Genomic DNA, 11698 nt, shown 5'->3' with positions numbered 1-11698 from the left:
GTCCAGTGGGGACGAAGGACGCCGAAAGGGCTTGTTGGGGCCGGGGGTCGGGGTGAGGGTCACAAATGATGACGAAGAAGCACGTGACGTGCTCCGTGTTTTGGCGGAACCCGTAGTAAGAGGGCGGGGCCGGGTTGCGGGTGGGCGTGGCGTGGGACGCCTCAAAGATTGTTGTGAATTTCGGACAAGCCTCATCGCCATCTTGTCGCCCGAACACTTTGGACGAGCCCGGCCCGCTCCGGCTCGCCGAGGAGCGAGCCAGCCGGATTCCCGAGCACCCCGCGGGGACGCGGAGCCGTGCACGCTGAACGCACAACTCCCACCCACCGGCGACCATCTCTCGCCGCCGTCATCGTTGCCTCGTCCCGGTCCAGCCATGAGCATCGACACGCTGCTGGAGGCCGCCCGCTTCCTGGAGTGGCAAGCCGAGCGGGACCGGACCGAGTTGGCAGAGCGTCAAACCGAACCGCGGCACTTCTCGTGCGGTAAGACGCGAAAACTCCACCCCATCTCACCACCTTTGTTTTCTGCTTCGTTTTCGGTCTGGACCCGCCAAGCCGACACTCCTGGCTTCGGGGGTGGGTTTTTTTTTCTTTCTTACGCGGAAAGCTGTGCTGTGCGAAGGAGTTCCTGTCCCAAGCATTCCGGTTTTTCCCCCTCTTAATACTACGCGCTCCCCACACACGCGCGCGCGCGCCGGTACACGCAAGTGTGACGTCAGCGGGGCAATGTGTGCTGTTAGTGTGTCACCCGCGTGATCCACATTTGCCCCACTCTGAGCGGCGGGGGGTGCAGGGGGGTTTCCTTGTCTCCACCCCCCCCCCCCCCTTGTCCACAGCGCTTGTTTGTTGTTGACGAGCACGTGTACCATCGTACAAGGAAGGAAAATTTAAAAAATTAAGGGAGGGGGGGGGGGGGGGGTACGTGTCTCCTCCCCCTTCTGACCCCCCGAGCAAGTGCCTCGCCGAGCACACGGTGGTTGCCCCCCCCCCAAGCCGACCTAGCTTTTCCACCCAGTTACATAATTCACGTGCGCGTGCTCACTGCATTCTGGCGCGTGGCGTCACGTGCACGCGCTCCATTTATACTCGCTAGTTTGCGTGCTCGTGTGTGCGTGTGTGTCCATCTCTCACAAAAAACCGTCAACTTGTCTGCTTTTTTTTCAAATAAGAAATGAATATGAATGTGCAAACATTTAGATGATCAAAAGTGCAGGAAATTGTGTTGAATAGTTTTGTTAGTAACTAAGCAAAATTCCTGCTGTTGATTATGTTTGCGTTGAGCCACATAAATACTCAAGTACGCTTTTCCAAAAAGAACTTTTTGTTTTGCTTTATTTCCAAAGTTTCTTTCTCTCATCCACGAATGATGTGTCTGTTTGAAAAGTTAAATGTGTCAAACTTTGACCCCTCGTGCCACACGGTCATGTGACTCTCAAAGCGACGGCATTAAATAGATGACACGTTTAACTTCACAACTGAATTCAAGCGAAAGTCTCTCCCACTCAAATGGCTGGGTCAGGCGTGCGTGCGTTCGTGTCATGACGAAAGCACAATTGGCAGGTGTGAGCACCAGGCCCTGAAAATTTTGAAGGATTCCCTGCAATGGGGATGTTTCTGACATGGCCACTGTTTGCATGGCAACTCTGGCTTTTACAGTTTTTCATTACCTGATGACATCATCGTAAAGAGCCAGCCATCCATTTAGTTTTCTACGTCTCCCCATTCGGGTGAGTTGGAATCGAACCCAGCTGGCGTTGGGCCAATTGGACCAGAGGTGGGCTACGTCTCGGACCGCTGGCTAGCCGATTACAAACAACCGTTTTTTTTCTTTGGCCGATTTGTTAGCTGTCCATCAAGCTAACACGTACGGCTACGATTCGGACTGAGGTACGCGCATACGCGCTGTCTGGTGTGAAACGGGTGTTGTAAAAAAATTCTTATTTTGTACCCCCCCCCCCCCCCCCTTTTTTATTTTTTCTTAAGAGGAAGATCAGTGCGAGGCGATGACACTCATCAACCAGGAGGTGGAGTCAAGATGCCTGCCGCCACTCCCACCGCTGCCAATCGGTGCCAACCACGTCAGCCTGAGCGAGCCGCCGGCCTGCCGTGCGGCTCCGCCCCCGCAAGAGCCCGTCACCGTCATCCCCGTGATGCCGGTCGTTGCAGCGACACCCGCAGCCCTCCCTCTGGCTGCGACTGTGCTGGGTGGCCCGCCGTTGGCTCACAGCTCTTCCCCCTTGCCCCCGCCGGCGCTGCCCCAACATCTACTGAGCCGCCCCCACGTCAACGTGGACGCCGCTAACCCGCCCATTAAATGCAGCCAGTCGGAGCTACCTCAGGTTCACATTCGGTACCCGCCCCCCGTGTGCGGCGATGGGCCTACCCCGCGGCCCGCCCTGGTGGGCCAGCAGGCTCCACCCACATCCCACCTCAGGACCAACGGGCTCGTGTTGGATGACATTAAAGGAGGGGCCAACGCCAAGAGGCGGCCTGGAGGGTCAGTACCTCGTTACCAAAAATAAGTCGTAACCCTCGTGAGGGTTAGCGCTTCACATAATGGAAGGATGAATGTCCTTTGCAAAAAAAAAAGTTTGACCATTTTTCCACGGGCTTAATGAGGCACTTTCCCTGCCGCTGCAACGAAAGCGATGTCACATGATGGCGGGTGGACGTTTGGGCTTGTATCGCATGACGAAGGCCATGCTCAATTTCATTTTTTAAGTTTTTCTTTGTTCTGGACGTATATCTTTTTGGGGCGCGCGTCATACTACATGGCGGACGCGCCGTCGCGTTCGCACGGGAAGTCACGTTTGTTTTTGCAAATGTGAACGAGTACGAAAAGATGCGATTGAACCAAACAAATCTGACTTGGGCGTCACATGCGTAGCCAAAATGTGGGCCAAGCGATGGCTCCAAAACCAAGTCCAATCTCAAGCCATAAGTCCCCTTTTTTTTTTTTTTTCCATCTGGCCTCTGTGGGGGGGGGAAGGAAAGGTTGGCAAGGAAGAAAAAGGCGAACGTTGAGGTCATCAAGTTCGATCCGACGGAGCGCGATATTCTTGCGGCTCGTTTACAGCAGCGGGCGGGCGCTCTAGAATTTTGGACTGGCAGGACCTTGTGTCGCACTGCGTCCCGCAAGGCTCCGTTTTGGGGGCCATCCTACGAAAACGTGGAATTTCCTCCTAGGCAGATGACAAAAAAGTCGGCTTCTCCTTGAGACGGCTTTTGTCCTGCCTCCAGGAAATCCAAATTCGTGAATTTCAATGAAAAGAAGACGGAGGTTCCGGTGCTTCGGTCCCAGCGGCCCTTCTACTCTCAACCCCGTTGACCTCTGCCCTCTGACATCTCATCTCAAGCCGACGGTCTCAAAGTTGCGTTTGAAATGAGATGGGCAAATCGGTGCGGTTGTGCCATCCGCCTTCTTTCATCTTCGGCAGCGGGCGAAAGCGAAGGAAGTTTCATGGTTCCTTTGGAAACGCCGGCGTCCGGGCCTCGGTGACATGTCGGCTCCATTATTGTCACGCACTTGACTTTGGAGTCAGCCGGTCCTCCCTCAAGCGTCTCCGGTCGCACCAAAATGCCGCTTTTAACCGAAGCTCGGAAGACGGCTCACGTCAGCCCGATCTCGGCCTCTCTTTTGAAATCTTTCGAGCTCCTCCGACCCGACGCACCTCGGGTCCAAATGCTGCCGGAGGTGCCGAGGACGAAGCGCAGCCTTTCCCTGGAATGAGCTCCCATTGGATGTTAGGCAAGCCCCGCCCCCTCACTGTCCACTTTTGAAACTGGCGTGAATTTTCATTCTCTGCCTTTCGACTCCACGGGAAACTGTCGCTGTTTACGGGTTTTGATTTGCGTTTGAATTTCCTGCTCCTTTCTATTCTGGAAAGCGCAAGAAAGTTGGGTTGCCTGGCGTTGAATGAGGCTTGAGGCTTGAAGCGTGCGCCCTGCACGTGCTGACTCTTGTTGTGTCTCTTCAGGGCGGGAACCCGGGAGGTGCACAACAAGCTGGAGCAAAACAGGTGAGTCGCGTCGCCGCCAACCGGCTCACGCTTCCTTTTCTCGTCTTCTCTTGGGCTAATTACGACCTTTCGTACACGCAAACCGTCGTTCGGGCGTTTCAGTTCTCTTTGGGTTCTTTGGGCTTTTTTTTTTTGCACCCGAGTACCGATCGCTCAATTTGAAGTTTGTGCCTTCTTCACCCGACGCGTAAGGCCATTTTGTTTTGTTCTCTCTGTGAACAGAACCGTGACCTTCAAACCAAAAGAAATAACCGAGGACGTACCGAGCCATCTTTGTCGGTGTCGCGTTCTCGCTCGAGAGTTGTTGCGAGCGTGATGTTTTTGTTTTTTTAATCAGGCGTGCTCACCTGAAGGAATGTTTCGAGACGCTGAAGAAAAATGTCCCCAACGTGGATGACAAGAAGACGTCCAACCTCAGCGTACTGCGCAGCGCCTTGCGCTACATCCAGGTACCGCCGAGCACCTTTGCACCGCCGCCTTCCTTGCGCTTTCTCGGCCTGTAACCATGGCAACAGCTGGAGGAGAGTGGGTCGGGGAAGCGCAGGCAGGCGGCTGTTGCCACGGTGATACGAGATGACATCATCGCCAAGGGGCTCAGTTCCTGTCGCGTGCGATTGTACGTCCTCAAAATGTTTCGTTTTGAAAAAGTCTCGTCTTTAAAGAACCTTAGAAAAAAGTTTTGCATTTAAAGAAAGTTTATATTTTTGAAAATCATGTATTTCATATTTATAAGCCCTACAAGGTTCTCTAATCAGCATGGGGGAGACGTAACAAACATCAAGCATTTGGTGCTCAGGCTGTTGCCGTGGCGATGCGCCATATTCGCCACCCGGGGCTCACTTCCTGTCACGTGATTGCTCCATTCGTGGCGCTCCAACACTCGCCCTCGCCGTCTTGTGAATTTGTTGTTCACGTTTGACTTCCATCCGTTTCACGAGTGGCCGAAAGCAGTGCGCCCAACCTATTTTTGTGCGTGCGGCAGACGCTGAAGCGCAAAGAGAAGGACTACGAGCACGAGATGGAGCGTCTGGCTCGCGAGAAGATCGCCACCCAGCAGCATTTATCGGAACTGAAAAAAGAGCTGAGTCAGCGGATGGATGCGCTGGAGATGGAACGCGTCATCCGGCAAAGCGTCCAGCCCGAAGACGACCAGGCGTCCACGTCCACTGCCTCGGGTACGTCGCGTGACGTCTGGCTTCCGACTCGTCGCCGGCTCAGCCGTCATCGCTGCCGACGAGTGACTTCTTCTTTTTTGAAATCTTGTTGTCAGAAGGTGAAGACAACTTGGAGCAGGAGGGCGACGAGGACCCCCCCACCGGCGCTTCTGCACCTCTGCCCCCGCCCATCCTACGGACCCCGTTGCTGGCACCCCACCTGTCCATTCAGCACGCAACCCTGTCGGCCACAACGCCGTCCTTCGCCGCCGCCGCCGTCGCCCCGCCACCCACGGTCATTACTCACGCCGCCGTCCCCAACGCCTCGGCAGTGTCGCACGCCTCCGTCATCCAGGCCGTCAGCCACGCTCTGCCGGCCAATCACAAGCACCTCCCGCCCATCGCGCCCTTGCCCGGCCCCGCCCCCATCGGCCACATCACGGTGCACCCCGTGGCGCGGTTGGGGGCGCCCCTCCCGTCCGGCCTGCCCGCTCTGTACCCGCAGGGGGTGTCGGTGTCGCAGCCCACCGTGGTGGGCCACATCACGCACACCTTCACCCACCACGCGTTGCCTCGTATGCGGCCCCCCCCTCAGGCAGGCGCCAACGGCGGCGCGGCCAGCCATCAGCAACAGGCGGCGCCGGGCAAACCCACCGTGCTGGCATCCCACCCCCAGTTGGTGGGCCAGGCGGCCGTCACCATGGTAACGGTGCCCACCTACCCCGTCAGCACCATCAAACTGGCTTGAACGGGAAACGACGTCGCCGTCCTAAAGCATCTCGATCCCATACGAGCCTCCCTGCCCGCCCCCACCAAAAAAAAAAGACATGATTCCACTAGCAATGCAATTCACGTTTTTGCTGTTTCCCGGGGCGGGGTGGGGGGGGGCTGCTTTGGTGGGCATCATTGTGTTGAGGCCTACGACCCGTCTAATAGCAAAGCTTTTTACTTTGGCACCATCTCGGGTCCGAGGAACTCCGTCCAAGTGAGTTGAGAAGCCGATGCGCGGCGGCAAAGCAAATCGCCAACTCGCCGGAACACAGGAAGGAAGCTTGTCGGACTGGCGTGTGCTGCACAAACGACAAGCGGCTTTATCTTTGTTGCAAACTTCCAACTTTGAAACATGAATTTGACTTTTTACGTTTGTTTTTTTCTCCACTTCACCTCTTCATCACTGTGACAACACGCACAGATATTAAAAAACAACAATAGAAAAGTCCATTTTGGATCTTTGGGACTGAACGCGGAAAACAAAACTTTGATTAAAAAAAAAAAAGTGTTTAGTGTTGTTACCTGCTCTAATCTGATTGTGACTCGGTTTGCGTTGCGTCATCTTGTGAACGGACATGAAAGTGACGCACGCTGGCGGGTCGCGCTTGTTTTTATTCTTGAACTGATCTGGATTATTAATGCTGCTTTGTGTTGTTGTGGGACCATGTTTGTGGCGGGCGGGATGTTGGACCTCACACAATATAATATGGATATTATATATTAAGACAAGCACGCCTCTTTTCCCTATGGCGAAAGTGTTAAGTTATATAAGAAGGCCTGAACACTGTGGGCCGGCAACATTCATCGGAAAGATTCTTAATAAATATTATTACATTTACAACAGTCGGCATTTGTCGCCTGCTCCTTCCAGAAAGTTTTTATTTGACTTGATGGAAACAATAAGGCTTCATTTCAAAAGTGCAAATGACACGCGCACGTCTCACGGATCTTCCACGTGGATGTTCTTGTTGAGTCCCGCTTGCTGTTTCAGATGCGGCTGCTCTGCATCTGCTCCTGAATCCTCTCCAGAAGCTCCTGCATCCTCCTGAGCTGCAGAGGAGCAGCAAAAGATCAACGACAACAACTTGGCTCCACGCGTCTTGCAGGTAGACTTTTTTTTTTTTTTTTGTTTTGTGCTATTGCCTCGCCGGAAAGGAACTGCATGCATCCTATTTACAAGCGCCACTCATCGAGATCAATGTGTGCGCACACAAATATAGTCGGTGTCCAATCGACTGAGGCAGCAACGGGCCGATTAACTCATTGACTCACGAACTGGGTCGTTGCTCGGCCATCTGTAAACAAGTGTGGCCAAAACGTGGCAACCGGGCCGTTGAAGTGATGAAGTGGCGTACCTCCAGGTCTTTTTCAAAGATGAGGCTTTCCTTTTCCACATCGAAGGCAGTGAGCGGCAGCGGCGCATTCGTGTTGCTTTCTTGTCCATACTTGTCACGCAAGCTACCCCAATTAAAAAAAAAAAATATGAGACGAGCTGAGGAATTGATGGCCGTGCCGTCCCGTCCCGTCCAGTCCATCCCACGACCTGCGCTTGCGCTCCTGGACGATCATGCGCGTCATGTTCTGGATGCAGTGCGCCCGGTAGTTCTCGTAGTGGCTTTCACGGGTCACGTCCTTCAGGTCCTGCATGTGCGTCCTCACCAGCATGTCCCGCAGAAGCAGGAAGTCTGAGTGGGCCGGACTCTCCACTGGAACGCACACAGGAAGTCGCACCCGAGCGCGTGTTCAAAAGTCAAAGCCGCCAACCAAAAAGTCTTCCGTTTCATGGAGACGGCCTTGGCGAGGGTTCAAGTACGTGTCGGATCTTGAAAATTGGACCCAGCGCAGAGAGTTTGGTTTAGAACCACACCAGAAATGGGCCACTATTTCAAAATGGTGCAAAATAAAGCCCTTGTCACCGCTCTCAAATGTTAAATTAGCCAGATTAAAAAAAGGTGAGGCTTAAGCGAAGAGCCGCTACCTTCAACCATTCCCCAGGGATATGCGCGACCTTTGAACCTGCGACCATTACGCTCCACCAGGACGTTGCTCCCGATGACGGCGAAGGGGACGCTGTCCTGCACACACACACACGCGCACACAACAATACGCCGACCGTCACCCAGACGCCTCGTAAAGCGTCGGCAGGCTCGCACGGGAACCTTGAGCAGCCGGTCCCGCCTCTTGAAGTCGTCATCCTCGTCGGCGTCGCAGTCGGCGAACTGGTAGATGTTGATTCCGAAACGACGCAGCTCCTCGCGAATCTGCAATGGCACGTGGGGCAAAATGCGGGCTAAGTCACTTTCTCACATTTGCAACCAAATAGTTGCGTTTCCAACCTCTGATCGGCCGATGCGGCGTGTGTTAGCATTAGCATTAGCATTAGCATGAGGCCGCTACCTTGATCTTCTTCTCGCACATCTCGGCCCGCGTCAGGCTGTCGGCTTTGGCCAACACGGGAACGATGTTGACTTTGTCGTGCAGAGCCCGCATGCACTCCACATCCAGAGGTCGCAGGCTGCACGCGCACGCACAAATCCAGGACGAGCTTGACTTAGGAATGCCGCCACAAAAGTAAACGGCCATTTCTTTCTTCCTTCTTCACGTACCCGTGGCCGTAAGGAGAGATGAAGTAGAGGCAGCAGTGCACGCGGTTGTCTTGGATGTTCCTGCGGTCGAGGCCGCTCTCGTCTCGGAAGAATTGATCCAACTGCCGCTCCACGTAGTCCTCCAGGCGCTTCCAGCTAGCGCGCGGGAAACGAGGCGTCAAAAGCAGATGAGGGAGCGGCGACGGCGACGACGCGTCGCGCCAGACCTTTGCGTGTTGTTGACGGCGTCGCCGAAGCCCGGCGTGTCGATGATGCTCAGCCTCAGCTTGACGCCTTTCTCCTCCATGCTCACCGTGCGCTTGACCACGCTCACCGTCGGACCGATGCGCTCTGCGCACACGCAGCGACTCGGTAAGCCAAATGCATTTTCGGTATCGGTGATCGCCCGCCGTGAAACTCGGAGCCATCTTTTTAGCTTTGTGGCTTTTCCAACAAAGACGTTAGCAAACGTCGGCTTCGGCTTCGGACAACCATTTGGGCCGAGTTTTTGACGGAGTCATAATCAGTCCGTGTTGGTGTAATCGCCCCCCCCAATTCGGCAATGAATCGCTAATCACTGATTAGGGCCCACTCGGGGCCCGTAATTTGTTAGAATGCTTGAAAATGAGCTACTGACCTTCGGCGTTGGGAATATTTCGGTCTTTGTAAAGGTCGGTGAGGAACAAGCTGTTGATCAGCGTGGACTTTCCCAGGCCGCTCTCCCCTGCGATGCCGATCATTATTAGCGCTCTTCTCACATGCGCGCTCGTGCAAACACTGACCTGCGACCATCAGCGTGAAGGTGAAGCCTTTCTTCACCGTTTTTCGGTGCACTTGATGGGGCAACGCGGCAAAGCCGACGTAATCTCTCTCCTGATCCTGAACAAACACAACAAAAGCCAGCGAGCGCCGCCTTGAGATACGAGCCAACAATGTGTCGCGGCGCCGTTAACTCAATGGAAAAGGTGATTTGTGCTCAATGTGTTTTGTTCACTTTTCCTTCCACTTGACGGCACGTCACATTTAGTCCAAGAGTGATTGAAACAAAAACAACAAAAAAAAATTTTTAAATTGTGTGTCGTCGCACAAATGTTAAACTTTGGTGTCAAGTAGGGGGCCGCAAAATATCATCCTGCGGGCCGCAAATGACCCCCGGGCCGTGAGTTTGAGACCGCTGATTGAAATAGTGTTGCTGTGTGTTTTGCTGGCAAAGCGGCTCGCATGTCGCCGTGTTCTCACCTCCGGCGAGTCGAAGGGGTCAAAACATCCCCAGGGGCCCGGCGGGCGGGAGGCGGGGCTAGGCGGCGAGTCCGGCGAACGGCGCGACATGGGCGTCCTCCCGGCGACCGCCAAAGCCCCGTCGAAGCCCTTCGGCCTCGACGGGGGCACCCCGTTGGCGCTCGCCACTTCTGCCCTGCGCTGGGCCAGGGGGAGGGGCTGCCAGGCGAGGGGCGGGTGGACGTCATCCTCGTCCTTCACACGTAGACTGGATCGCTGGGACAGGAAGAGGCGGAGTTATGCAAATGTCATTAGAGACAGGGGCGGCGCGGCGGTTAGCACGATTGCCTCGCAATACGGGAGACAGAATGCGCATTTGTCGAATGTCGGCTGGCGACCGGTCCATCGTGAATGTGCTAGTTCAGATGTTGACGTCTCACGATCGCGTAACAACAACAACCGTCACGTCTCGACTGGCGCCGTTTTGACTGTCGGCTGTGCAGCAAGAAATCATTCGCTCTTTTCAACCGAAAAGAATCGATTCACTCCAAATGATGTCTTGGCGGCGCAAAGAAGCGGAAGGTCGACAAATGGTTCAACAAAATAACATCAACATTGTTTCAGTATGTGAATGTTTTGCTTGCGTTTTTTCCGAACTTTGGCAAGGAAATACTTGCGAGGTCAGCTCAGCTCATTGAGCTGGTCAAGTCTGGCCTCCTTTTCCACGTCAGCTCTCATTATCCACAAAGCTTAGCAGACGCTTAATCCTGCTTCTAATGTTCGTGTTGGGGGTGGGGGGGGGGGCGGGGGGTTGGCTAAAGCAAGATTGAACAGGGCACACGCTTCAAACACAACCTTCTCATGTCACTTACCTCCTTTTCGGATAAAGTTGCAGCTGTTCGTGTGCATGCACGGAGACGCACACACACACACACACACACGCACACGCACGATGATGACTACAAAAATATCATGTCAAGAAATGTCACGTGTCAGCAGAATAATTCGAGTAGCTGCAAACACAAGCGAATGCCAGGAAGGTTCACACCATTTGTCTAATCTTATTTTATCTTATTTTATCTTCGAGCGTCATCATTTGAAGATGTAAAAGTGCGCATTTCTAGTTCAAGTTTCTTACCTTTGGTGTTGCCGCGAATGCGAACCGGCGAGGACATTTGCTCCATGGTGGGCACAACCCAACGACACGCGCGCGCGCGCGCATGCGCGACACGTTGTGCGCGCTAAGTGCGCGCGTGTGAGCCGCGCTCACGTCACGTCACGTCACGTCACGTCACGTCACGTGACTTCAGTTTCCTCCCACATTCCAAAAAACATTGAAAAAAACGAGCGTGGTTGGTTGATTGGACGCTCTCAAACAGGGGTGGGCAAACTTTTGGATTGGCGGGCCACAATGAGTTCTAAAATTTGACAGAGACGCCGGACCAGGAACAGATGGATCGAGTGTTTTCGTAACCTCAACTCATCGGAGAAAAAAAATACATTTCATTTGAAATGAAAGTGAACAAAAGCATTACAACAATATATATGTCTTTGAAAAAACACACTGTTTAGTAAAACATTGACAAGGTTTATTCATTTCATTTTTTTTCAAGTTCGGCGGACATTTAAGCCCCGGCCCGTAGTTTGCCCACACCTGTTCTAAATTGTGATTGTGAGTAGGAATGGTCGTTTGTCTTTGTGTGTCCTGAATGAACACAAATGAGAAAAATGTAAGAAGTTACATTTGAAAGCATATTTGGGGCCACAGGCAAAGGAAGTCCTGCAAACGTTAAATCCACAATGAATTGTGGGACATTTGCGTCGTGCTCCACTTCAAAGCGTTCGGACGACCTCAACACTCGCAACCTCCACGTCATTGAGGGCCGCAAAATTTTGAGATTGGGCCTGAGTGCGGTCCCGAAAGTCACGTCATGCGGCTGACCGTGCGG

General features: G+C 53.8%; 2 protein-coding genes across 13 annotated transcripts; one reads left to right on the top strand and one right to left on the bottom strand.

Moving 5' to 3' along the window:
* Positions 1 to 48: 48 nt before the first annotated feature.
* LOC148320679 (max-binding protein MNT-like) lies at positions 49 to 6789 on the top strand. Its single transcript, XM_088278977.1, has 6 exons — positions 49 to 485; positions 1986 to 2499; positions 3980 to 4021; positions 4359 to 4470; positions 5004 to 5196; positions 5292 to 6789. The coding sequence occupies exons 1-6, from the start codon at positions 377 to 379 to the stop codon at positions 5921 to 5923; spliced, it is 1602 nt and encodes a 533-aa protein (XP_088135103.1). The 5' UTR covers positions 49 to 376; the 3' UTR covers positions 5924 to 6789.
* A 19-nt stretch (positions 6790 to 6808) lies between these two features.
* LOC148320678 (septin-5-like) lies at positions 6809 to 11035 on the bottom strand. Of its 12 annotated transcripts, XM_088278972.1 has the most exons (13): positions 10888 to 11018; positions 10622 to 10644; positions 9771 to 10025; positions 9314 to 9410; positions 9169 to 9255; positions 8759 to 8882; positions 8553 to 8687; positions 8344 to 8461; positions 8106 to 8207; positions 7925 to 8021; positions 7490 to 7652; positions 7302 to 7404; positions 6809 to 6996 (listed from the first exon to the last, which is right to left on the bottom strand). In XM_088278972.1, the coding sequence occupies exons 1-13, from the start codon at positions 10931 to 10933 to the stop codon at positions 6934 to 6936; spliced, it is 1413 nt and encodes a 470-aa protein (XP_088135098.1). In that variant the 5' UTR covers positions 10934 to 11018; the 3' UTR covers positions 6809 to 6933. The 12 variants fall into 12 exon arrangements, with proteins under 12 accessions (XP_088135098.1, XP_088135097.1, XP_088135092.1 ...); XM_088278971.1 differs by lacking the exon at positions 10622 to 10644 and having other exon boundaries at positions 10888 to 11035; XM_088278969.1 differs by lacking the exons at positions 6809 to 6996; positions 10622 to 10644 and having other exon boundaries at positions 7031 to 7404; positions 10888 to 11035.
* Positions 11036 to 11698: the final 663 nt, after the last annotated feature.

The sequence above is a fragment of the Idiotropiscis lumnitzeri genome, chromosome 17 (assembly GCF_059441095.1).
Source record: "Idiotropiscis lumnitzeri isolate Australia: NSW breed Sydney's pygmy pipehorse chromosome 17, RoL_Ilum_1.0, whole genome shotgun sequence".
In the NCBI taxonomy this organism is placed as follows: domain Eukaryota; kingdom Metazoa; phylum Chordata; class Actinopteri; order Syngnathiformes; family Syngnathidae; genus Idiotropiscis; species Idiotropiscis lumnitzeri.
The sequence above is the reverse complement of the archived record's forward strand: the minus strand, read 5'-3'. Positions and strand labels throughout refer to the sequence as shown.

Coding starts and splice junctions, on each gene's coding strand:
- LOC148320679 (XM_088278977.1), top strand. CDS start 377: ATGAGCATCGACACGCTGCTGGAGGCCGCCCGCTTCCTGGAGTGGCAA. Junction 4,022..4,358: donor AACAAGCTGGAGCAAAACAG/GTGAGTCGCGTC, acceptor TTTTTTAATCAG/GCGTGCTCACCTGAAGGAAT. Junction 5,197..5,291: donor GTCCACGTCCACTGCCTCGG/GTACGTCGCGTG, acceptor TCTTGTTGTCAG/AAGGTGAAGACAACTTGGAG.
- LOC148320678 (XM_088278964.1), bottom strand. CDS start 10,971: ATGCGCGCGCGCGCGCGTGTCGTTGGGTTGTGCCCACCATGGAGCAAA. Junction 9,411..9,770: donor ACCCCTTCGACTCGCCGGAG/GTGAGAACACGG, acceptor GTGTTTGTTCAG/GATCAGGAGAGAGATTACGT. Junction 7,653..7,924: donor TCCCTGGGGAATGGTTGAAG/GTAGCGGCTCTT, acceptor TGTGCGTTCCAG/TGGAGAGTCCGGCCCACTCA.